This window comes from Pinus tabuliformis, chromosome 9 (assembly GCF_031772625.1).
Source record: "Pinus tabuliformis cultivar Carrire ecotype Pingquan chromosome 9, CPIR1, whole genome shotgun sequence".
Classification (NCBI taxonomy): domain Eukaryota; kingdom Viridiplantae; phylum Streptophyta; class Pinopsida; order Pinales; family Pinaceae; genus Pinus; species Pinus tabuliformis.
Window position 1 is genome coordinate 1,443,281,921 of NC_142307.1, and position 27,798 is coordinate 1,443,309,718.

The 27,798-nt window shown below is 39.9% G+C and overlaps 1 protein-coding gene across 1 annotated transcript in view; it reads left to right on the plus strand.

Moving 5' to 3' along the window:
* The window catches only part of LOC149153992 (endonuclease III homolog 1, chloroplastic-like), a 269,840-nt gene that overhangs the window by 186,929 nt on the left and 55,113 nt on the right, over positions 1–27,798 (plus strand). Inside the window, exons 7-9 of the mRNA XM_089444001.1 lie at positions 20,099–20,236; positions 20,376–20,480; positions 20,646–20,729. Coding sequence (XP_089300127.1) covers positions 20,099–20,236; positions 20,376–20,480; positions 20,646–20,729 — 327 coding nt within the window. The remainder of the gene's footprint in view (positions 1–20,098; positions 20,237–20,375; positions 20,481–20,645; positions 20,730–27,798) is intronic.

Here is a 27,798-nt window from a genome sequence, read left to right on the forward strand (position 1 = left end):
GAAGTTGTGACGAGATTGTTTGTGGAGGAAGGGTGATTCCCTTCAATAATTTTGCCCAGATTTTTCTTGTTGTGGATTGCCAATTTAAGGCATCCGGATTGTACTTAGAATTCATTGTTGCATAATAATAAAAACCCTCATTGCTGCACCGGTTTTCCCAAGTTGGTTTTTTCTGGAGACATTTGTCCAAAAATAACGGTGTCAATTTATGTGTGTATGTGCTAGTATTTTCTCAGTTTCCATCACTATTATTTCCGCAGTTTTATTTGTGTAAATTGCAGTGTGATTTATTCAGTATTTGCCATAGCAACTGCAAATAAATTGTTAAATAAAATTAACCATTAGGAGAATTATTTCTAATTGTTGTAATAGGATTCCAGTTTAGGAATTTTCACATGGTATCAAAGCATAGATGATCAACTGGGAAGCTCAAAAGCGGAGGAAGAATTTCGCTGTTCAGTAAGAGCAACAGGTCGAAATTCTTGAGGCAGCGCATATCCTTGACATGCAGGCCAAGTTGCTGAGGCAACAGTCTGATTTTCAGTTGCAGGTTGGCAAAAAAGTCGAGTTTCCTAGATTAGTGATTCCAACAGTCAGAGGGAGCAGTTGCAGCTCAGATTTTCGCTGAGCAGATTCCTCAGTTGGACGCAAAGGGTTTTTCTCCAGGTTGCAGAAGCAGGATCAATGTTGGGTGGAAGAGAAAATCACACACGGAGGAGATTTCTTTTAGAGGGTTTTTGGCCAAGAAATTTGAATTTCACCGTTGCAAATTGGCAGTAGCATCTAGCAAAACCACGCATTTCAAGAGGGAGTGCGAGTAGCAGAGCAACAATAGAGCAGAGGAAGAGGGAGTTTCTAGATCAGTTTAGAGATGGCCATTGCTGGGCTCAGAGACCAAGACAGATTGGAGGGTGCCTCCAACTATGCCATCTAGAAGGCAAGGATGTTTTTCCTTTTGGATGAATATGGTTTGAAGCCCTATGCAGAGAGTGTGGTAGCAGTACCCTAGGATGCAGACTAACTCAAGGAGTATAGGAAGGAGATGGCTAAGGCCAAGAGGATGATTTTGGATGGAGTCCGGGATCATCTCATGTCACATGTGGCTAGTCATGCAACAACAAATGAGATGTGGGATGCTTTGGCAGAGTTGTTTCAAAGTTCTTCCGAGCAACAGAAGATGTACCTCCAGGAGAAGCTGAGGAGCACGAGGATGCAGAAGCGCGAGAGCATAGATGCCTTTCTCACTCGGATTCAGGAAGTTTTGAGATTTGCTGGCAGCTGTTTGGGTAACACCTCAACCTACAGAGCTTGTACTATTGGCACTTAATAGTGTCTCAGAGGACTGGCATGTGTTTGTCCAGAGTATCCTGGGTAGAGATAACTTGCTGAGGTGGGACATGATGTGGTCTGATCTGCAGCAGGAAGAGTTGAGGTAGGCTCTGTTAAAGAGTACCATCAGTGGCAACAATAGTAAGGGCGTGAAGGGTGAGGAGAATAATGTGGCTCTTGCATCCAAGGGCTCTTGTCAGGCACAGGGGGAGCAAAACAAGAAGGACCTATCTAAGGTCAAGTGCTTCAGGTATGGCGAGTTTGGCCACTACAGTACCTAGTGTCCTCTTAGAAAGAAGGACAAGGAGGAGAAGCAGGACCAGGTAGCAACACATGCAGAGATAGATAGGTTGTCCTCTAGGCTAGAGGAAGACTTCACCATGATTGCCTACATAACTCCAGGAGTGAGGTGGGGTGACTTGGAGTTGTAGCCCCAAAGAGCTATAGATTTGGGCAAGGTCCACTGGGGAGTCCACCTCATGGATCATTTCCTAGCTACGGGGGCCCAAAATATTTAGTAGCAGGATGGATCAATGGTATTTGATGCAGTCAGATTCCAGAGTGACAATTGCAGACCAGTAGTAGCCAGATGTTGGAGAGTGCAGAGTGGCATAGTGCAAAGTCAGCGGTAGCGCAGATTCTTTAATTACAGTGCAAATGCTAGTAGCAGTTAGAGACTCGGGTGACATATGCATCATACTAATCACTAATGGTTCAGTATTTTGGATGTTTTTCAGTGGTAGATGTTATAGTCGCAGTAGCAACAGATGAAAAGGAGTTGCAGTGCAGATGTAGTGTTGGCAGCAGTTCAGCAGGGTCAACAACAACACAGATGCAACATCAGAGTTGCGCAGTGGTTGGTGGGCAGTGGCAGGCAGTCACAGTGGCCAGACATCAACAATGTGAAAGGGGATGATACAGAGACAGGGTGTTGTTACAGGGTGTGCAACACTAGAGCACATACCTCGCTAAGAGGGAGTGTTAGATTTTGTAGCATCGGATGTGTTCTAGCCACGAAATTTGGTGGAGAAGCTAGAATACATGAGATCTCCAAAACCCATAAATCATTTTAGAAGATTCCACCTAGAGATGGCTTAATTAGATTATTATCCGATTTTTTAAATATTTCCTAAGTCTAAACTTAGGGAATATGGCTAATTAATTAGAATTAATTAAGTTAAGGTGAAAATTCTCTAGAAACTCACACAGATTGATCTAGAAATGATCTTAGCCATCGATTAAGTTTTAAACTTGGTCGTTGGTGCTTCAACAATGGATTATAAGAGGAGATCGATGTGGTGATGGAGAATGCACTAGAGTCACTTCGAGAATTCGATTTTCCATAGCAGTGACAGTCAGTTGTCGGAGAGTTCAAGCTTCAGTGAAGCAGCAGAGATAGTGAGGGGCAGGGATAGTGATTCAGATGAAGTTTTCCAGATCTGGAGAGGCAGTAGCAAGAGGGTCGAGTTATTCCTAGTGAGGCAGCACAGTTGCTTCAGAAAAGCAGTTCGATTTAGCTGAGGAAAAATTTCTTCTCAGTTCCAAAGGCTGGGCAGAGTCCAAAGTGTCGGAGAGGCGAGTTCCTCACCGAAGACAGGCATAATGACTTCATCAGAGGCAGATTCGAGCCACATGTGTGGGAGACAGCGCAGAAGCAACATAAAAGGGCTCACACTGGGTTTGGACGACCAGTTTTTTGAAGGGAAGTTATGTCGGGATTGCTGGTGGAGGAAGGGTAATTCCCTTCAATAATTTTGCCTAGATTTTTCACGTTGTGGACTGCCAGTTTCAGGCATCTAGATTGTACTCAGAATTCACTGTTGCATAATAATAAAAACCCTCACCACTGCACCAGTTTTCCCAAGCTGGGTTTTTCCAGGCATTTGTCCAAAAATAACAGTGTCAATTTATGTGTATGTGCTAGTATTTTCTCAATTTCCAATGCTATTATTTCTGCAGTTTTATTTGTGTAGATTGCAGTGTGATTTATTCAGTATTTGCGATGGCAAACTGCAAATAAATTGTTAAATAAAATTAACAATTAGGAGAATAATTTCGAATTGTTGCAATAGGATTCCAATTTAGGAATTTTCACAGGACAAACTCATCCAACAATGTAAGAGAGACGTTCCTTTAGAGTTTGACATGAGCAATATGGCATTGATGCAATACTTTTGGAGCTTTGGCAAGAGGATGGACATATCTTCGTGGGCCAAGGCAGGTATGCAGGTGATATACTGAGGAGATTTCATATGGAGGATTGCGAGCCTATGGCTACTTTGATGATCACCAACTGGAAGAAGTTGCATGCTTCAGATTTCGAGTAGGTGAACCCGACTTTGTACTGTCAGTTGATCGGTTCGTTGATGTATCTAGTCAACATTAGACGGGGTATTTGTTTCCCAGTCAACATATTGAGGCAATTTATGATGGAGCCCAGGAGAGTGCACGGGGTGGCTGCGAAACATGTGTTGAGTTAACTTTAGGGCACAATGGACTATGGTTTGGACTATATCTGAGGAGATGGAGTCAGGTTGATAGGTTGTACAAACTCAAACTGGGTAGACAGTGCTAGTGACAGGGAGAGCATTTCTGGATGTTGTTTCATATTGGGTTCGACAATTGTGTCGTGGTTCAGCAGGAAGCATAGATCAATGGTGTGAAAATTTCTGAATCTAGACACAAAAATCCTATTGCAGTTACTGGTTTAACATCTCCTACTTGTTATTTCATTCAATAAGTTATTTAATTAGATAAACAGTGAAGTAAACACTACTACAGACTACACTGACATACATATCATAAACTGAAACAAATATGAGACAAACACACAAGGGACACCGTTATTTTTGGACAACACGTCCCCGGGAAAACCTAATGCGGGAAAACCGGTGCAACCGATAGAGGGTTTTTATTATTAATCAAGCAGAATCTGAGTACAATAGGTTGCCTCTCACACTGGCTAGCCTTTTAGAGAAATCTCGGCAGCAAGAAATACATTCGAGGGTTTACCTCGTTCTCCAAGTCACAACTGATCCACTGAGTGGCCTGACTCTGCCAAGCACTGCTAAAATCCCATCGCAATCTCTGCTTGGGCCAACGTCTTACCTCCGGGAGACTTCGTCACTACTTTTGTTGGATCGATTTGTTGGAGGAAGAATTCTGTTTAGCCCTCCTGGCTTAGAACCTAGCTTCTCCAGCAAAATCTCGAACTTCTGACGAATATCCTGCACTCCCACTACAAGAGACCCTCCTGGCCTACGTTAACACTACGTGAGCCCCTTCCTGGAATGCGTAGGCCTCTGCGCTGCCTGTCTGATGCTACTGCTGCCTCTCTGCTCGATACTCTTTGGCTCAGAACTCCTTTCTGATCCAAATCTCTGCTTCTACCCCTCTCATTGCAACTCAGATCACTAGTTCGATTTTATCAGCAAACCACGCCCTAGAAAAATTGAACTGATTTGATCACTCAGTGTATCTCCAATTGACCCTCAAGCCTCCTCTTATACTTTTCTTGTTGATGAATCAATGACCGAGATTAAGTCCCTAATCAATGACTAAGATTAAAACAGACTTGATCCTTACCTCTTAGAAGCTTCTCACCCAAAGTTTTATTAATACCCATTAACATTTTTATTTTCCTAAGTTTAGACTTAGGAACCCATTAAAAATATTAATTATTTTAATAACTCACAATCCGGGCAGAATTTCTCCAAATGATTTCTGGGTCTTGGAGATCTTATGTATTCTAGTCCCTCCACAAAATTTCGGAGCTAGAACACATTCGATGCTACCCAAATCAACACTCCTTCTTAGCGAGGAATGTTCTCTAACAATACTTCCCAACAGAAGTATCACACTTATCCACGGCATCGGTCCTTTGTGTTGCTAATGCTTGGCCTGCTGCCCTTCATCCACTGCACTGCTGCAACCTGTACTGCTGCCCATGACCCTCCCACTGCCACTGCTGCATTTGTACTACAACCCCCTCTCAAAATGCTGCATCATGCTACCCATAACACTGCCATTGCTAATTGTTGCACTGCAACTCAGTTGCTGAGAAGTAAGCAACTGAAAATCCACCAAAAAAAATGACATGTTGGTCAGTCTGGATGCCTTGTGATGCTGAAGCTACCTCTGCTACTAATTTGTGTTGACCCTCTACTGCTACTGCGCTGTTGCAATCTTCTCTGTGCCTTCTGCACTGCTGCAACTTCCACTGCACTGCTTCAGACTCTGGCACTCTAGCTCTGCCACTGTTGCTCCATCATCTGCCGCACCAACTGACTCCCGTCATTTTGCTACTGTCATTAAGGGCTCCCGTAGCCCTATGTGATCCAAGAGTTTGGGCACCTGAAGGATCCTGCCCCGCTGTGTATTCCTTCCAACTATAGCTCTATGTCGCCCCACCTCTTCTCTAGAGGTGCATGAGCACTCATGGCACAATCCTCGTCAACATCCTCCTTGTCAGCTTTCGCTGGAGCAACCTTTGAGTCAGACTTCTCTTCCTTGCCCTTCTTCTGAGGACATTGTGTGGCAAAATGTCCCAGTTCCCCACACCTGAAGCATCTGACTTTGGTTATATCCTTTTTCTTCCCCTTTTGCTGCCCTTGTTGTCTCGATGATGCGAGAGTTGCGTCTTCCTCCTCCTCCTTCTTGACCCAGGATCCTTTGCCGCTACTCCCTGGCTTGGTCAACCTCTTGATCTCTTCCTGTCAAAGAGCTACCCACATCTCTTCCCAACTGGGGAGAGAAGCTCTACCCAAGATACTCTGGACAAATATCTCCCAGTCTTTTGTGATTGCATTCAGGGTAGTCTTGATCATGAACTCAGGATCTGTTGTAGACCCCACGGGAGTCAATTGGTTTCGAATCCCTTACAACCTGAGGAGGAAGGGATCAATCTCTTCTCCCTTTTGCATCTGGTACTATCTCAGCTGATTCTCCAATAACATCTTCTGTTGAATGGAAGTCCCTTGGTACAAGGTGGTCAATGTCTCCCACATCTCCCTTGTTGTTTCCTTCTCAACAATGTGTGGGACCACAATATCTTTGACCCTATCTAGAATCATGCATTTAGCCTTCGCCTGGGCCTCCTTGTACTTCTTTAGTGGATCAACATCGACCGGAACAACAACTACCTTCAAGGCATAGCCCTTCATGTGATTCTTGTCTAGGAGTGCCAGAATCTTGGCCTTCCAGATGACAAATTTGGATGCTCCATCCAATCTGTCATGATCCCTTTATCGATTGACAACCATCTTTGCTCAACCAAATGTAAAACTGGTTCTCTTCTCCCTCTCCTGCTGCTACTCCAACAAGACTTGGATTTGGATTTCTTCGGTGCTAGAAATCCTCTAAGGAACAAGCTCCTTTAGACTCCCTTTGAGCCCTGATTTCCTTCACGGAAACCCTCCTGCCAAATGTCGAATCACTCCTCTCCAATCCTCCTTTGCTGCTGTTTAGCAACCCAGATCTAGATTTCTTTGGCTAGAAATCTATCAAGGCAGTGACTCCCTCTACCTCGGCTTTGTCTCCATGGACACTGTTCTGCACCACCAACAACAGTGTCCCACCAACAGCACAGATCGAAACTACGCTGCTTCTCCTGCCCCGACAACTGACTGACCTGAGCCTCTCAGGCTTGGCCTAGAGAGCTGACGCAGTCACTACGTGAGCTCCTCTTGGGTAGTGTCATCCTCTACATGCTCGAAACATTGACGTAGGCATTGCGTGAGCCTCTGCGTCACTCCTCTGGCTTTGCGTCACTCCTTTAGCTGCTCCTTTGGCTCTGAAACAACGTTGTCACTTGGGACAATTGCTTCTCTGCAGTAGTTTTCGCTGGATCTCCTAGCTGATGGCTTCAGTGTCCTATGATTTGCAATGCTTTGATACCATGTGAAAATTTCTGAATCTAGACATATAAATCTTACTACAGTTACTGGTTTAACATCTCTTAATTGTTATTTCATTCAACAAGTTATATAATTAGATAAACACTGATGTAAACACTACTACAGACTACACTGACATACAGATCCTAAACTGAAACAAATATGTTGGGTCCCTATAATACTACTGATTACCCCATTACTATTGTAGTTATACCTCTTATTTATATTGTTGTGCCCCTATTACCCCCATATTGTTATTTCTGTGCCCCTTAGAATCCCTCTATTGTTATTTTTGTGGCTTTATATTATTATTGTTAGGTCGGCTAGATTATATTGTGACTCCTTAGACTCCTATATATAGAAAGGAGGTTTTGTCATTTGTATCATCCAAGAATTGTTCATTTATGTAATGTAAAGGAGGTTGCCCCCTCGAAGAGGCTAAATTCTAAGGCGTTGATCTATCTTTTCTCTCTTTTCTTGAGTTGGTTTCATAACATTTGGTATCAGAGCCTTGGATTCTAGGGTTTCGCTGCTCCAAACAGGTCATCGTGGCATTTTCGCTATAACTTTTTTTCTGTGACGTTTCAGAAGTCGCAAAAAAAACCCATTTGAGAAGAAATCGCGCTGAACCTTGGGTCCGAATTTCAGATCTTTTCGTGTGATATTTGCGGAGATATGCTCTGAGGAAGTTGGTCTTTTTGCAGACTCCTGAATTACATTCAAAACAGGTGACCTGGGGAAAATCGTCATAACTTTCTCTCTGGGGATCGGATTGAAATTTCGTAAGAAGGTACAGAAAGAGGACGGACTGTAGTTTCTTGTATGTGTGTTTCAGATTCAAAGGTTGAAACAGTGACTCGTGGCACGTCGTACAAGTTCACTCTACTGAACCAGTCTAAAAGCAAGTCACTGTGGGAGATTTCACATAACTCTTCCTTGGAGAATCCAATTTGGCTTAGACCTGTGGCATTGGAAAGAGGACGCAGAAGGCTACTACAAGTAGCAATTTCAGAACTGGATGATCCGAAATTACAGAAATACATCAGATTCAATATCAGGCTTCTATAAAGTGAAAAAAGATGTGTAGTTTTTTTTAATTTTTATGTAAGCTTGGTTTAACGGAATTCAAAGGGCATAGTAAAGCATTATTATCGGTAACTGATGCCCTGAGGAAAGAAAATGCAAACACCTAGTAAGGAACCTGAAAGCTCTAGCATGACTCATGAAGAAGAGGAAGAAATGCTACATGATATATCAAAATTACAAGAACAAGTGCAACAAATGTCGCGCTCACAAAAGCTAACAGAAGCTAAGATAGGTGGCGTGGAATCTAAGATAAATGGCGTGGAATCTAAGATAAAGGGCATGGAAGCTAAGATGGAGGATTCGATGGTAAATTTGAAGATAGACTTGAAGACAAACATGGAAGAATTGAAAAACTTGCTACAAGAAAGGGTCAGTAATGGTGAAAAGGTAGTAAAGGAAACTCATGATGAGAACAAAAGAAATGTTAATCATGATTCCATAGACTCTAATGTTGGATCGAAGACTCACCATGTTCCAAAAATCGATATGAGGAAGTTTGATGGCAAGGATCCCGCCACATGGATATTACAGATGGAGCAATTCTTTAATCTCAATAATGTGCAAAACACACAAAAGGTACGTATGGCAACTTTATATTTGGAACCAAATCAGTTTGTATGGTATCAATGGCGTTGTTCTCGTAAACAATTTATCACTTGGGCAATTTTTACGGAAGAATTGATAGCACATTATGAGGATACAAAAAGCAACACTTTTTTTAGCCAATTGATAAGTCTCAAACAAAAGGGTTCAATAATGGAGCACATTGAGGAGTTCCAAAAATTGAACATAAGGGTAAAAGATATTCCAGAGGAGCATAGGATTGATCTGTTCATAGGGTCTTTAAAGGATAATATCCAACATGATGTGCGCCTTTGGGAACCTGATTCATTAGAGAAGGCATTCAGGTTAGCAAGAAAAATGGAAAGCAAAATTATGGCAACTAGGAAGCATACCATTCACAACTATAAAGATGGAAGTGTTGTTGCCCATAGTCTTCCACAACCTACAAGGTTGACACCACAACAATTGGAAGAAAAAAGAGCAAAAGGGCTTTGTTACAATTGTGATAGCAAATACACAAAAGGTCATAAGTGTGCTGAGAAGAAATTATTCTACATAGATTGTGAAGAGGAAGAAGAAAAGGAGCAAGAAAGGTCAAAAGAAGAGGATATATTCCAGGAACAAAGCCTAGATGAAGAACAAATAAATCCGACCATATCTTGTAATGCATTGGCGGGAATTACCACTCCTCAAACCATCAAAATAGAAGGACAAATCAAGAAGAAAAAGGTAATAGTTTTGATTGATTCAGGAAGCACCCACAATTTTATTCATTGTAGGGTAGCAAAAGAATTGAATTGCTTCCTATATCCAGCACCAGAGTGTCAAGTGATGATTGCAAATGGAGGAACAATAAATTGTTCTGGAAAGTACCATAATATCAAGCTATCCATGGCAGAATATGTATTGACTAGCCCAATGCTTTCCATTCCAATGGGAGGTGCTGATGTTGTACTAGGAGTCCAATGGCTACAATCCTTGGGTACAATAGCTTTTAATTTTCAAGAACTTTTCATGAAATTTTCTGTGGAAGGAAAGGAAGTTGAATTAAGGGGTATTGCAGGGAAACCAGGAAAGATAATAAGCTCTAATGGCATGACAAAGCTTCTAAAAAAGGAGCAAAGAGGTGTAATTGCACAATTATGTTCGCTAGATGTTTCCACGTTGGAATCATCTATTTCTCCAGATCTCCAAAAAGTCCTGGACAATCATTCCAAGGTATTCGAGACTCCCAAAGGTCTCCCACATATGCGTGATCATGATCATGCTATTCATCTGATTCTAGGAAGTGTTCCTCCAAACATCAGGCCGTACAGATATCCATATGTCCAAAAAAGTGAAATTGAACGTATGGTTGCAGAAATGCTAGAGGCTGGTATAATTCAACCGAGTCAAAGTTCTTTCTCAGCTCCAGTAGTATTGGTGCACAAGAAGGATGGATCATGGCGCATGTGTCCAGATTATAGGGAGCTCAACAAGCTCACTATTAAAGATAAGTTCCCCATTCTTGTCATTGATGAATTACTGGATGAATTGCATGGATCAATTTACTTCACCAAGTTGGACCTTCGTTCGGGATATCATCAAATCAGAATGAAGATTGAAGATATTCCGAAAACGGCATTTAGAACTCATGAGGGTCATTATGAATTTTTGGTCATGCCTTTTGGCCTTACCAATGCACCTTCAACATTTCAAGGTTTGATGAATTCAATTTTCAAACCATTCCTTAGAAAATTTGTGTTGATATTTTTTGATGATATACTAATCTACAGCAAGTCTTGGAAGGATCATGTTGAACATGTTGACAAGGTGCTACAACTATTGGAGGAGGAACAATTATATGCAAAAAGATCCAAATGTTTCTTTGGAGTCCAGGAGGTGGAATATTTGGGTCATATTGTATCTCATGAAGGCGTTAAGGTAGACCCTAGCAAAATTAAAGCCATTAAGGAATGGAAAATCCCCACATCCATAAAGCATCTGCGAGGATTTCTTGGGTTGACAGGGTATTATCGCAAGTTCGTTAATAATTATGGGAGAATAGCAACACCTCTAACAACATTATTGAAGAAAGATTCATTTTCATGGACTCCGGAAGCAACAAAGGCCTTTAAACATCTTAAAGAGGCGATGTGCCAAGCACCGGTCTTAGCTACACCGGACTTCACAAAAACCTTTATTGTGGAATGTGATGCTTCAGGAAATGGAATTGGTGCTGTTCTAATGCAAGATGAAAGACCCATTGCTTTTGAAAGTCGTCCAATCAAGGGAAAGTTTTTAAGCAAAGCTATTTATGAGAAGGAAATGTTGGCAATACTCCATGCACTTAAGAAATGGCGACCCTACCTAATGGGAAGACACTTCAAGGTAAAAACGGATCATGATAGCCTTAAATACTTTTTAGAACAAAGATTATCCTCTGAAGAGCAACAAAAGTGGGTCACAAAGATGTTGGGTTATGACTTTGAAATCATCTACAAAAAAGGGAAGCAAAATGTGGTGGCAGATGCACTCTCAAGAAAGGATGAGGATATGGAAGCATTGTTGTGTGCCATTTCTATTATCCAACCAGATTGGATAAACGAAGCAAAGGAGGAATGGAAGAATGACGAAGAAGTGTGGGCACTTATTCGAAAGCTACAACAAGATTCCGGTACTTCTGATACATTTAGCTGGCAAAATGATTCATTATGGTACAAAGATCGCTTATACCTCCGTAAGAATTCCCAGCTAAAACAAAAGATTCTTATGGAATTGAACACTTCTCCCTTAGGAGGGCACTCAGGATTTTTAAAAACTTACCACAGGGTTAAGAAGGAATTTTTTTGGGATGGCCTTAAATCAGATATTCAAAAGTTTGTGGCGGAATGTTTGGTTTGCCAACAAAATAAAGTTGAAACAATTAAGACACCGGGTCTATTACAACCTTTATCCATTCCAAGCCAACGTTGGGAGGAGGTTTCAATGGATTTTATCACAGGTTTACCCAAGTCTGAGGGAAAGAGTGTCATCATGGTGGTAGTTGACAGACTTACCAAGTATGCACACTTTTGTGCATTATCACATCCATTTAAAGCCAGTACAGTTTCTACTGCATTTATGGAACAGTTCAAAAGCTACATGGAAACCCAAAGATTATTGTAAGTGACAGAGATCCCATTTTCACTGGAAATTTTTGGACAAAATTATTTTCTTGTCTTGGTACTCAGTTAGCTCATAGCTCATCTTATCATCCTCAATCTGATGGGCAAACTGAGATAGTAAACAAATGTTTGGAAAGATAAATTGGTCAAATGGTTGCCTCTGGCTGAATGGTGGTATAACACTTCCTTTCATACAGCAACAAAAATGACCCCATTTATGGCACTTTATGGGTACCAACCACCATCAATCACATCATATTTAAGAGAAAATTCTAAGGTTGAGGCAGTGGAACATCACATCGAACATCAACAACAAGTCCTCCAACTCTTAAAGGATAACCTCGTGTTGGCACAAAATAGAATGAAACAACAGGCAGATCAACATCGCAGTGAAAGAAGTTTTGATGTAGGTGATTGGGTATTCTTACGGCTACAACCATATAAGCAAATGTCCCTAAAGCAAGCTAAGAAGGATAATAAATTATCACCAAAGTATTATGGTCCGTACAAGGTGTTGGAAAAGATTGGTACTATGGCATACAAATTGGAGCTTCTTGCAGCTTCTCAATTGCACCCAATTTTCCATGTTTCATGTTTAAAGAAGCTTATAGGCAACAAGCTCCCAGTTCAAACAATATTGCCAGAATTTGACGAAGAAGGAAAAATTATATTGGAACCGGAAGCAGTCACAGAAACAAGAACTCGACAGCTACGAAATCGATCAATTTCAGAGTATCTTATCAAGTGGAAGAACTTATCCGCTGAAGATTCCACATGGGAGGATGAGAATTTTATGCAGAAGTATCCAGAACTACGCAAGCGTTGAGGACAACACTAAGTTGCAGGAAACGTGGCCCTAGGGGCGTTTCTCCAGGGGAAACGAAACGAAACGCGTTTCCCCGTACCGTACGGCCTGGAAACGCGTTTCCGGCCGTACGGCCACGTTTCCCGAAACGGAAACGTGGCCGTAAGGCCGGAAACGCGTTTCCAGGCCGTACGGCCACGTTTCCCCCAAAAAAACATTTGTTTTTTAATTTTTTTTTTTCTAATGTAGATCTCTTACATTTGTTTGCCCTAGTGTTGATATGCAGTTCATGGTAATGTTAAATTCTTAAAGTAAAAGTGATATTCTCCTTTATTTTTCATTTTCATCCTTTTACTTAAATTTTTAACATTACCATGAAATGACTCAGGATGTTTGAGAGTGGTTTCGCCGTCATTGGATTTCATATGGAAAAAGTAGAATTTTAGATCTTACTCAAAATCTAGCAGACTAATCTGTTTTTCAGGATTTCAGGATTGGGGGATTTCAATGTTTCCATTGGATTTTATCATGTACTAGGGTATGGAACTTGTATTTAATCGAGAGAACAAAGCCCTCTATGTAGGGGAGACTCCCAATAATCAAGAGAATGTAGGGTACTAGGGTATGAAACTTGTATTTAATCAAGAGCACTAAGGTCATTCGACTATGTAGGAGGAGACTCCCAATCAACCACGAGACAAAAAATTAGAAATTTCTCGTGGCTGATTTTGGGTATTTCTATTTTCATTATGTGATTATTCATGAGTAAATGTGATGTAAATTTAGATACTTATAGTCTATGCATTGACAATTGACAATTTTATCATAATGTAATAAATTAGAATGTATCATATATGCTTTATGATTGCACATATTTCTTAAATTCCTAATATATATATATATATATATTCGCGTTTCCCCGTTTCCAAAATTTGGGGAGGTCGCGTTTCGTTTCGCTTCCCGTTTCGGAAACTCGTTTCCGTTTCCCCGTTTCGTGCAACTTAGGGACAACAAGAACTAGGTGCTTTTGCCCCTCTCACTGCTACTCAGATCACTAGTTTGATTTTCTCAGCAAACCACGCTCCAAAAAAATTGAACTGATTTGATCACTCGTTTTATCTCCAACTGACCCTCAAGCCTCCTCTTATACTTTTCCTGTTGATGAATCAATGACTGAGATTATGTCCCTAATCAACGGCTAAAATTAAAATAGACTTGATCCTCACCTCTTAGAAGCTTCTCACCCATATTTTTATTAATACCCATTAATATTTTTATTTTCCTAAGTTTAGACTTAGGAACCCATTAAAAATATTAATTATTTTAATAACTCACAATCCGGGCAGAATTTCTCCAAATGATTTCTGCGTCTTAGAGATCTTATGTATTCTAGCCCCTCCACAAAATTTCGGATCTAGATCACATCCGATGCTACTACCCAAAATCAACAAATGGCACTGAGCTCAGCAAAAGTTTAGTATATTGCAGCGAGTCAGGCTAGCTGTGAGGCTATTTGACTTCGTAAGATGATATGTGGCTACAATATACTGTGATAATCAATGTTGTATCAAACTCATGGAGAATCCAGTATTTCATGAACAATTAAAGCATATAGAGATCAAGTACCACTTCATCAAAGATTGGGTTTAGAGAGGAGCAGTGAGACTTCAGTGTACATCCACCAATGAACAAGTAGCAAATATTCTCACCAAGTTATTGCCATGGGTCAAGCATGTATATTTCATAGATGAGATGGGAGTGGTGAGAAACTCCTTCCTCGTTAAGAGGGAGTGTTGAAAATAAGGGAACCAAGGAGGTGTTCCCTAGTGCATTTATCCTTTTGGCCTAGGAAGACACTTCAATGCCTTTTTGTCATGTGACAATATGTGTCATATTAATGTCATGGAGGAAAGTTACTTTTTATGGGTTATATGCTATGTACTTTAATATTAATGTCATTTGTGTCATAAAGTGACTTTATGGGAAAAGTACAAGGTACACTTTATTATTAAAGTGACTTTATGAGAGAAAAGTGTACATGGTACAAAAACATTAAAAAGTAACTAGGAGTCTCATTAATTGAAGGGGACACATGTAAGAAGGGGTCAAGAGAGGGAATGATCTCCACCCTTGATTTAATGAGCTGAGATTTAATCTCAGCCATTAGATCTCAAGGGTTAGGGTTCTCTTCATTTGAGAAGACAAAAGGGAAAAAGGAAAAGAGTCTCCATTCATTCTTCAAGTGAGCCTTTGGAGAGGAGGAGAGCCAAGGAGGAGAAAGAGGCTGCTACAGCCATTGTTGCAGGAGGAAGAAGCTACAGCAAGGAGAGTTACCCATCTGACCTGTGTTTCCTAGCAGAGAAGGTTGGCATCAAACCCAAGATTATGTAGCTGCCCTAGTGTAAATTTTGGGCCCGATTCTTAGGAGACACAGGCCCAAGTTTTTAGGTGACAGAGACCCGGATTTTTAGGAGACTCCCAGTACAAGATTTGAGGTTGATTATCAGGCCAAATCTACAGGAGAACAGTCGGTCTGTGGCTCAGATTCATATGTTGGAAGATAGCTGTCTGTGACACGCAGACTGTGGATTTTAAGTCTCTTTGACAGCGTATTTTGTGGAGCACTTACTGCAGAGAATTGGCACAAATTTTCTGTAAGTTTTCTGCTGAATTTGATACAATTTTTGAGGCACTGTCTGCGGGTGTCAGGCACAGAATTCGATGCAAATCACAGGCTGTGATAGCTGACTGTTTGGGGCACAAATTTCCATGCAAACCGGAGCAGTGACGTCAACAAACAAAAGGGAGATAAGTCTGTTGTAATTTTGCTGCGAATTAAATTTTTCCTAAGAGCAATATAATCCTCCTTGAAGAGTAGAGTAGAGTAGTCTCTTATGTTTTGAGTTGAATGCAAACTTAATGTTTATATCAGTTACACGTTATGTTGGGTTTGGGTATTAAACCTCATGCAAAAACTTAAAACTGGGTTGGGGCTACAGCAGTGAAAATTTCTACAAAACATGCTTGAAGGTCCTCTTCAATGTGGTGAAGCAACAAAAGACCTCTGAAAACAAGCTTGATGAATGAGTGAAAGGACTTTGGTGCCATGCGGAAATAAAAGTGCGACATGAGGATTAATGAGAGACTCTACCCAACAGGCATAAGAAAAATCCTATATGCAAGAATATAGGTGGGTAACCTTGTTACACTAATATGTGATGTTACATATGAAGGATAAGGCATGTTAGTGATTGCAATGGAGTGGGATACTGTTGTGAATAAATATATAGGAAATAATGTAAATGATAATAATCATAAATAATGATTAGTTAATTAGTAATTAGGTTGAAGAGTCATGTCTAAATGAGACATGAATTTCCATGAAGAGACACTTGCTTGGTATATAAGCAAGCCTCTCATTCTCATTGTATCATCATTCTTATTCAGACATTTTAATATATAATATTTGTATCCTCATGGATATCCTTATATTCCAAGTCTTTTGGAGTAATTAATCTGTAGAAGGAACTTTGTTTGCTTTATTTGGTATCAGAGTTGTTCGATCCTCTGGCTGCTCAACCACTGCACAGAGCCAGTTTGATCCGGTCATTGGCCGTGGAAATTCGTCAACCTTGTTGTCATTGGAGCATTTCGCTACAAGATTCTGGAGATTCTCCAATTCACCAGTTGGCTTTTGGCCATAGAAAAAAAATAACAAATAAAAGATAAATAAATAAAAGAATTAGAAATATATACATATATATAAAATAATAATAAAATAAAAAATAAATATATATATATATATATATATATATATATATATATTACCAAAAAAAACGAAAATCATAATATTAAAAAAATAAAAATAAAAAAAAAAATCGAAAAATCAAAATATATAGGATTCAAAACCAAATAAGTAAATGTTATAAAAAATATATAAAAACAAACAAACTTACCTACGACTGCCTGAGTCGCAACCTGACCTACAGCCATTGGACTGTCACCGCCGCCAAGACCCCTGATAGCTTGACCTCCACTGTGGTCGCCCCGCAGCGGATTTTCTTCTATGCCCTGGCTTGATTCAAGTCAACGCTACCACACAATGTTTTTGCACCTTTCTCCAATCACACAAGGTTTGTCTGCAGCTCTGCAAGCCACCGATACACAGCGGCAAAATCCACCTAACGTCAACAACCGCCAATTGAATTTGAGGCTCCCCTGCTGTCGCATCTGCCCTCATTCGCATCCTCCTCCACATCAATTCATTTTTCGTTGATCTCAAGCTGTGCTCATTATTCCCCATTGCATTTGTTGTTTTTTCCCGACCACCACAGTCATTGTCGTTCCAACTGCAACTAGTTGCGCTACTTTTGCTTCCCCATCGACCCTGATCACCACCAATTCCCGCACGTTGCCCACTCTACCCTATCCGTCACTGCACCAAGCCGCAACTGCTTACAACAAACCTTGTCAGCAACCACATCCTGTTTCCTACACCTTCCATACAAATTGCCTATACGCTATAAGTTGCAGTCGTTTCCATCACCCTTCCAGTGTTTAGCATCGCTGCAATTTCCCTCATTATCATCCAACGCACAATTGTCATCAGCCACTTTACGCCACGCACCCAGTGTCCCCACCGATAACAACCTTCTCCATTGTTGTCACCATCACACCTGATTCATTTGACTATTGGAGAATTCACAATTTTTTTAATTTAATTTTATTGATTGGTATAAGGGTTTTCAGAAGAGCCACTACAAGTGAATAATCACATCCCAAATAAATAAATTGAGGAATTAGTCTATGAAAAGTTAAATTGGTTATTAAATTATAAATCAAATTTTGATTTGAGAATTTAAAAAAAAAGGGGGGGCTTCCCAATTAAAATTCGAAGACCAAGTGTTAGATCATCCAAATGAAGGGAATATTTAATTATTTCCAAAGTTGGTTGAGGATATATATATATATATATATATCCACTAAAAATAAAAATAAAGGGGATCCCACAGATAAGTGAAAGAGTTGAAAAAAAAGGGGGAGTAGGGGGGGAGATTATTAAGATACCAAGTGAATATAAATTTTTATTAAAAAAAAGAAGCATTTTTCAAGAGTAAAAGGAGGAAAAAAAACCAAATTATTAACTAATACAAATAGGGTCAATCTCTGGAAAAAAAAATGGAGTCAATCACTGACGAGAAAAACATTGAGTGTAATTCAAAAATGAAAGAGGGAAGATTTCCTAAAACTTTTATTAAGTGTTTTAGTACACTATTTAAAATCAAAGGATCACTGACAGGAAGAGATATTATAATCTCTATCAGTGCTACTGAAGATAGTAATTATGATAGTACTAAATGTGCTAACCAACTAGTAATTCCTGAATCAACTATAATCGAAATTTTTTTGTTGGCACAAGTAACAAACAATACGACATAAACAATCTACAACTAAGTATTGGGGATTATACTTTTACCTCGCAATTCACCGTGAAAACCTTATTTTTTGACAATAGTGACATTGTTTTGGGCTCACCTTAGATGGAAACTCTAGGGTCATTTATTCTAAATATGAAAAAGAGGTTTTTGACCTTTTCCCACAAAATAAAAAAATAACGCTACAAGATGTTACTTTGAAACCAAATTCAGTGACGCCAGAAGACACACAAGAAATCTCAAAAGTAATTCTTCAAGAAAGTAAAAAAGCGATACAAAATATGAAAAAGGAAGTTGACAAAATCACCGCTGACAAAAGTGAAGAAGTCTCTCGGCTGAGAAACCATAGTGAAAAATTATTGACGCAAATTAAGAAACTTAAGAAGGATAAGAAGTCATTAGAAAACAAGGTACAACAACTTATTGAGAAGGAAGCATCAAATGTAGGAATTCAAGTTGACGAAAAAACAACAAATACCGATCTAGTGAATGTCACAACTCAGGAAGAAGACAAGCAAGTCGAAGAAAATATACACTTAGATATTGTAGTTCAGACGATGAACATCCCAAGTGAAAGTTTGGTAACGAATTCAACAACGTCTTCACACTAAGGAAATCAAAAAATTTCCTCACACCTAATAAGGGAAAGTCAAACCATAGAAGTTCCCCATCTACATCCGAATCATGACAATAGACAACTCAACCAAACTACATATCAGGACCTTTCAGAACAGAGACAACAAACTGATGTTCGAGAGAATAGCGATGTAACCTCAATCCAATCCTATGATGACAAGTCGTTACAAAATTCTAGCGATTAAAATATTCCATAGAAGATTAATCTAGGATGGTCTGATCTCTTCTCAGTGCGACAGTTTTGTTTGTCACTTAAGAGGATCATATTGTCTTGCTTCGATGAAGATGACAATTCCAAGACAAGAAGACATCCGAAACAGAAAAATATATCAAGTCTTTCATCGGTAAGTTTTGGGGACAAAGCTTTTTGAGGAGGAAGGAAATGTTGTGAATAAATATATAGGAAATAATGTAAAAGAATGTAAATGATAATAGTCATAAATAATGATTAGTTAATTAGTAATTAGGTTGAAGAGTCATGTCTAAATGAGACATGACTCTCCATGAAGAGACACATGCTTGGTATATAAATAAGCCTCTCATTCTCATTGTATCATCATTCTTTTTCAGACATTTTAATATATAATATTTGTATCCTCATGGATATCTTTATATTCCAAGCCTTTTGGAGTAATTAATCTGTAGAAGGAGCTTTGTTCGCTTCAGATACCTATATATAGGTGTTTAAAATTAGACCTAGATTAGCTAGCTCAAACCCTAAGAGGTGGGACTGTTAGTGTCACTTACAAACAACCATGTAGCCATAAGCTGACCATTAAATGTTTGCATATGCAATCCCAATCAGACCATAGGTCGTCCAATCAGGTAAGTGAAAATTACACATATTACATTAACAGTGCCACTGCATTTTATGATTTGTAAGCAAATGGATTAGTTAGAAGGCATGGAAACTCTCAAAGCAGTTATAATTGTTTAGTACCAGAAGGTTCTTGAATTCTATTTATTGAGCAGCAAAGATGTATTGAATGGAAAACATCCTGAGTCCTTCAGGAAGACCTTTGACTGTTTACATCCTGGCAATTGGATCTTTTTACATCTTAACTCTCTCCCCTATAATATCGTTTATATGCTGCCATTTAAGAGAGTATGTGCCATGGTATATAAAAAAACATATATGTTGGCATGGTGCAGATCTTTTCTAGTTGCCATTTATTAAGCAAACATTATTATTGACATTGACAGGTAGGATTCTATACACGAAAAGCTGCTTACTTAAAGAAGGTTGCAATACTTTGTAAGGAAAAATATAATGGAGACATTCCAAAAAATCTGAAGGACCTGCTTTCCCTTCCGGGGATAGGTCCTAAGATGGCTCACCTGGTAAGAAAACAACTATCAGTTTCTGTTTGCTGTAATTGTGGTCTTTTCCATATTGGAAGTAGATTCTTCATGAAACAGTTAAAATGGCATTTTTTAAGAACCAATTTGGTTAATGCTTGTGACATGTATCACTGGGAAGATCATGAATGTTGGTTGGGAAGATGTCCAAGGAATTTGTGTGGACACTCACGTGCATCGTATCTGTAATAGACTTGGTTGGGTTTCATTTTCAGGAATGAAACAGGTAATCACATGAATATTTTTGTGGAGCAATGTAATCAAGTCAGATTCTTATATAAGCTGTCTGCTATCTATGTGTATTTGCTTCTTCTCAGCAGTCATTTTTATAAGGTATTGATGTGAATGACTAATAATTAATTGGCATTCTTTTCATTCTTATATCTACCAGAATACAAAGACACCAGAAGAGACAAGAAAGGCCTTGGAAGCTTGGCTTCCGAGAGATGAATGGGCTCCCATCAATCCACTTCTGGTAAGAATAATTATTTTGATATGTGAAAATTTTGCTTCCTATGCAATTAATGCAAATTTAGAATCCGAGAGATGAATGGGATGCCATCAATCCACTTCTGGTACGAATAATTATTTTGATATGTGGAACTTTTGCTTCCTATGCAATTAATACAATTTTAGAAATTTCACCTCAACCTTGAGGTTTCCTGGATTCTATTAACTTTCAGCCTTAGGCTGAATCTGAAATATTAATTTACAGTAGCAGATACTTCTTTTCTCTTCAGCCCAATTCAGAGGGCATGAAAATATATACCAATCAAGTGTACCTCAATGCCAAAAGTGTTACAGTGCTAAGGGCACACTTCCCAAGCAAATTACAGATTTGAAAATGACTTATTACAACAGATTATAACAGCATTAAATCTGCCATTTCACCTACTAAATGTGTGTTAAATCACTTAACAAATTTTGTTCATTGTTATGTCAAATCAGCACGCATAACCGGTGTCAAAATCTACTCTGTCATGAAGATAACATAAGTTGAAGTAATAATCTGTAAGTACAAAAAGTTCAGATAGCTGGAATGCTTCATGTATATTAAAGATGGGGTACAAGTACATACCACAGGTTAGTACCAGCGGGTACAAGTCAAGTTCTCGAAACCCTAGCCACAAACTCCTCCTAGCTAGGATTTACTCATAACTGAGGCTGATCAATCCACCAAAGATCCGCAACAAGCTAGCATACACCCTAGCGAGACCTCCTTGACTTGATTTGACCTTAATCGAGCTAAATGAGAGGAATAGTAGGACAACGAGTAGCCATATTTTTAAAAACCGAAACCAGGTTTTGAACCGAGCCACCTATCAAACTGGGATTTGAACCAAAACCAGATCAAACCGGATCGAAATGGATTCAATGAACTGGAATTGAAAAAAATACATAAAATAATTAATTTTATTGAATAAAATTATTTTTTAGATTTCAAATCAGGTTTCCAAACCATTAGAGACAAACTATGCAATGTCTGCTCATCTTTATACCATGTATGGGTGCATATATCAAAATGGCACCGAGTGCAATATATCATCAACAAAATACATAACCAATGAGGCTCTAAATGGCCTCTAGAATACAGAAACAATGCTACAACTCAAGCTAGTAGGCCACTAGCCTACTACAAATCAACATGGTCACTCATCAAACTCATCACCACTACTAAACATGGGATCATCACCAAGAAGTACATAAAATCATCTGAGGACTCATCAAACTCTTTTCTAGCCTCAGTGGCAGTACTAATAGTAGTAAAACTAGGCCTAGTAGAACTAGAAGCACGAGTTCGTTGAGCTACATGACTATTGCTTCCCTCACCATGTGCTATGCTTGGTCTTGGTGGTTCACTTCCTTCAACTCCTGGTTTTATTACCAGATCTGCATTGGGATCAACACCCCCAAACTCCATGGCATCAATATCAAAATCAAGATCAAACTCAACTGGTTGAGTCTCCTCCACCCATTCCGAAGTTGGATCGGTATCATCCAACACAATGTGATCTATATCAGACCATTTGTTCAGCGTTTGGTTGCGCTTTAGTCAAAGGTTGTATTACACAAAGACAAGATCATTTAATTGTTTTTTTCCAAACAATTTCTCTTTTTCGTCGGAATCTGTTCGAAAATAGACCAATTGTGCTCATTGTGAAAAATTCTAAATAGAAATCCAACTGCAGTGATTAATATTATTTCTTCTACTTATTAACTCAGAAATAAGTTATTCACAGTGTTTCTACAACAAATATCGAAATAAATTCTATTGCAGCCTTCACAATTAAAATACTGCAGAAAGTGAATGCAAAGAAAATTCTAGCACAAGTATAACCATGATGACACAATTATTTTTGGACAATTGTCCCCAGAAAAACCCAATGTGGGAAAACTGGTGCAGCAGATGAGGGTTTCTTTATTATTCTTCAGCAAAAATCTCATGTACAAGATACAACCAACAGAATAGAAGAGGATTCTCTGTGAGAAATTTTACAGACACTTCTCAACGAGTTTCTAATCCAGGAGAGGACCTGCTGCCCCCTCTGCGTCTCACTGCGTCAGCCCTTGCGTGAGAAATGCATAGTCTCAGCATCACACTACCTCTGCGTTGCCCCTCCTTTGCGTCACAACCTCTGCGCTATCCTCCCTCTGCTCTGCGTCTTCTGCTCTTGACCTCTCGACTAATGCTGATACCCTCTCTCTCCTTCTCACCTGCAACTCTCCCTCTGATTTGATTTTCTCTTGTCGAACTTCGACCAGTGAGAAAATCGATCTTACTCGGGTAACTGAGTATCTGCCTCTAGTGTGTTTTCCAAATGCCCCTCGATGTCCTTATAATCTTCCAGTTGAGAACCAACGACCCATATTAGATTCTAATCAATGGTTGAGATCATTTGGACTCGATCTCCGTCTTCTTCTAGAAGTTACACCCATAGTTTAGATTAATACCCATTAATTATTTGAATTTCCTAAGTTTAGATTTAGAGACCCATTAAAAATAATTAATTATTTTAATAAAATTGTCTCCTGTTGGAATTTCCCAAAACGATTTCTGGGTATTGTGGAAAACACATTGTGCTCTAAGCCTACCTGCAAAAATTTGAGGCTTAGAGCACATTTGATGCTACCAGAAATCAACACTCTCTCTTAGCGAGGAATGTGCTCTAGCAATGTGACCTGCCGAAGCATCACCCTATTCTGTAACATCCCCCTTTGTGCTGCTGATCTCTGACATCACTACCCACCAACTATTGTGCAAATGTTGCATCTGTACTGTTGCTGACCCTGCCACTGTCAACACTGCATCTATACTACAACTCCCTCTCATTCCTTGCCACTGTAACTTAGAAATTACCTGTTTCTGCTATTGAAACAGATTCTCTACCATACCCATCTTCTCTCTGAAATGAATGAACTTAGCTCTTCCTAGAGCCTTTGTGAGTACGTCTACTACCTGATCTCTTGTGGGGACATACTACAGTTTTATTGCCCCACATGGAACACCGTCTTCGATAAAGTGACATCTGATATCAATGTGTTTCTACTGATCATGAAATACTGGATTCTCAAAGAGTTTGGTACAACTCTGAATATCGCAGTAAACCTTGGTCGCTTCCATCCTTTTTCTGAACAAACTCACAAGCAATTTTCTAAGTCATATAGCTTCGCACATAGTTGTGCTAGCTGCCATATGTACAACTTCTACTGAACTCATAGCTACCGACTTTTGCTTCCTGCTGCACCAAGAGATCATTCTTGATCCAACACTGAAGCAGTACCCAGAAGTACGTTTCTGCTCTACTGAACTACCTGCCCAATTTGCATTTGTGAATCCATTCAATCTAACGTCATCCCCTCTGGAATATTTCAACCCATATCCGATTGTTCCACGTACATACCTAAGAATGTGCTTAGTTGTTTCCCAATGCACCCTTTTCGGTTCCACCATGAACTGACTAAGGGTGTTGACAACGAAGCAAATGTTTGGCCTAGTGTTGACCAGATACATGAGCGACCCAATGAGTTGTCTGTACAAGGTGGGGTCCACCTCCTTGTCTCCTGATGCATCTATTTTCTTCTAGTTGGTGATCATGGGAGTAGCCATGGGTCGACAATCCTGCATTTTGAATCTCTTCAGAATTTCTGTAGCTACTAGCATATCTTCTTTGCCCAAGGAAGATCTCCCCATTCTTCTTCCAAACTTCAAACCCTAGAAAATAATGCATCAACCCTATAACCTGCATGTCAAAATTTGCTTCAAGATTCTTCTTGCAGTCTTGTATGAGCCTAGATGACCCTGTTAAAAACAAGTCATCCACATATAATACCAAAATAAGTGGCTTATTCTCTACCATTAAATAGTAGAGATTGGGATCAATATCACTCTTGATGAATCCCAACTGCTGCAAGTAACTATCAATCCGACCATACCATGCTCTGGGTGCCTGCTTGAGCCCATACAAGGCTTTCTTTAATTTGCATACATGAGTTTTCTTTTCATGAGTTTTGAAGCCTTCAGGTTGTTCTATGTACACCTCTTCTTCTATCACCCAGTTCAAGAATGTTGCCTTGACATCCATCTGGTGAATCTCCCATCCCATTTGAGCTGCTAGGGATATAACAGATCTAATAGAGGTATATCGGGCTACTGGGGCGAAGGTCTCTTCATAGTCTATTCCTTCTTTTTGTGCGTACCCCTTTGCCATGAACCTAGCCTTGTACTTCTCTATACTGCCATCTGCAGCATACTTGATCTTGTAGATCCACCTTGATCCTACAACTAATCTATCCTCTGGTCTAGGTACTACTTCCCAGACATCATTCGTCATGATAGAACTATACTCTTCTACCATGGCATCCACCCAAACTTGGTGTTGAACGACTTCCTGAAAGCTAGAGGGTTCTTCAACCTGTGCTACCAAGGCCTGGTATCTGTCAAGTTGTCTACATTGCCTCTTCTCAGTTCTAGGAGCTCCAACAAACTCCTCAACGTCCCTCAACGTCTACCGTACTTCCCTGCTGGTTCTACCATTGGTGGTGGGAGGCTCAATCAACTCCCCCTGGTCCTGTCATTCCATTTGCTGAGAACTATTTGGATTTCCTTCTTCTGAGGAAATACTGGTATTGGTCACTGTACTCGATCCAAATGTTTGTCCTCCTGCTTGACCTCCTTGCTGCCCTTGCTGCTGCTAGACTAATGGAACATCTCCTAACCGACCTTCTGCTGGCATCTCTTGAGATTTCCAGAAAGCTCTATCCTCCATGAACTTCGCATCCTGTCTCACTACAATCTTCCTGCTGCTAAGAATGTAGATTTTGTATGCCTTTGAGGTCTCGCTATATCCTACGAGGTACCCCTTTTCTGCAGTCTGATCCAATTTACTGCGCTTTTCATTTGGAATGTGACAATATGCCATGCTTCCAAATATCCCGAGATGACTTACTTCTGGCTTCTTCCTTGTGAAGACACCTTCAGGCGTTCTCTTCCCCAACGCTCTATGAGAAATTCTATTCTGGATACATACCACTGTGTTGCAAGCCTCCGCCCATAAGAATCTAGCCAAGTCTTGATCATACAACATAGCTTTTGCGACCCCAACAATAGTTCTATTTTTCCGCTCTGCTAGTCCATTCTACTACGAATTATATGGAGTTGTCCATTTTCCTTTGATGCCCTCCTTTGCGTAGAAATCTGTGAAGTCTTTGTCTGTATATTCTCCACTACTATCTGAAAGCAATTCCTTTATCTTTTTCTGTTAAGTTTAGGTATGTTTTATGCTTAGAGCAATTTATTTAAATTTTCATAGTTAGCTCAATATCTTTTCCAGATTAGCAATCACATCAGCATCAAAGTAAACTGCAAATAGAACATAAACATAAATCGCAGAAGACATGCCAAGACAAGAGGACACAAGATGTGGCGCTAGCCAGGGACAAACCCTAATGTGGGGAAACCCTTGATCAATTCTTCTTGTATGTTCTTCAATAGTTCAACACAGAGAGAGAGAGATAGTACATTTACAACAGAAGTCAACACTTCGACTTTCTAGATAAGAAAATTGATCATCTCTACATGAGATCAGTGGAAGACATGCTTCTTCAACTGATTCTCCAAGGTGATTCCTTCACCTATCATTGCGCTGCATCTCGTCCATGTGTTGCACCTCACCGTGTTGCACCATGCTACAACATCATACCATGTTCCTAAGCTGCACCATGCTGCTCCACTGCTGAGTTGTACCTCATCAAGCTGTACACAACTTGCTGCTCTTAATCATCATGCTGCACACATCATGCTGCCGCACTAGCTGTCACTGCTTTATGAGATAGGTCATCAACATTCAGTGCTCTTCCTTCATACAATCAACAATGCAAGTCTTCAAGGTGAGGCTCTACCACTTGAGCAATCCTTAGATCAAATTGTGCTGTTGGCTATGGTCTACGGCCTAGCCCAACAACAAATTAAGCCTATGATTATTGAGTCCAACAAGATTGACTCAATTTGAATATACACAAGGACAATTTTCTTCATTGTAATGACAACCTTATAAACTGTCCTCATGAACAGCGTCATCACTCCACTATCACCACGCTTCTATGACGCAGAGTTTGATGTTGTCATGATGACTGGTTAGGGCACTTCTTGGTTGTAGCTTAGGGATCCAAACAACACTACAACAACAAACTCTAGTTCCTCCTTATTGCGGATTCTACTACCCCTCAAGAATAACATTAACTTGCCCAAACATTCCATAAATAGGCCACGCTATCACCTACAACAATGTGGCATTATGACATCTGCTTAGATGACTGTAACAGGTCTCTTACAGCTGCGTATAAGGTCTTCTTGCTGCGGAATAAGGGCTGCACATAACAGTGGCCAGGGCATCATCCTAAATTGTGTCTAAGACCTTTCCTTGACAACGTTTAGGAGGAGCTTCTTTAGGCAGCATATAGGTCTTCCCTTGATTGCGTATAAGTCTCCTTCAGGATTGCGGATTAGCGCTCCTCAATAGCGGATAGATTAGGTCTCTTTTGACAATGTTTAGTCCTCCTTTGTTTAGCGTATAGAAACCTCCTTCAACTACGGATATAGGGCTGTATTTAGACCTTCTTTTGCTGCATAATAGGACCTACGATAGGACTCCTTCCAACTATGGCTATGCCTCTTTTGTGACTGCAGCTAGGGCTTATTAAGGCCTCCTTTATACAACGTATAAGGATCCTCCTTGATTGCATCTATAGAGCCTGCGTCTAGATGTCCAATGTATAGACCTCTCCATGGCTGAAGCTTGATCTTCATTAGGGTAGCGTATAGGTCTCTTTCATGACAGCGTATAGGATAGGGCATCCTCTAGGGCAGCGTATCCTCTTTAGGTCTCTCCTCCCACCAGAACCCAAAGACAAGTGGAGAGGAAGAGATCACCAAGAGGATGAGTGTCTAAATGACTTGAAGTCCTCCTTTATTTATACTAAAACGTTGAGCACAAGTGGGGTTTATTTGGTTGCTGGCCGACCTTGACAAATTGTTCCATAATACA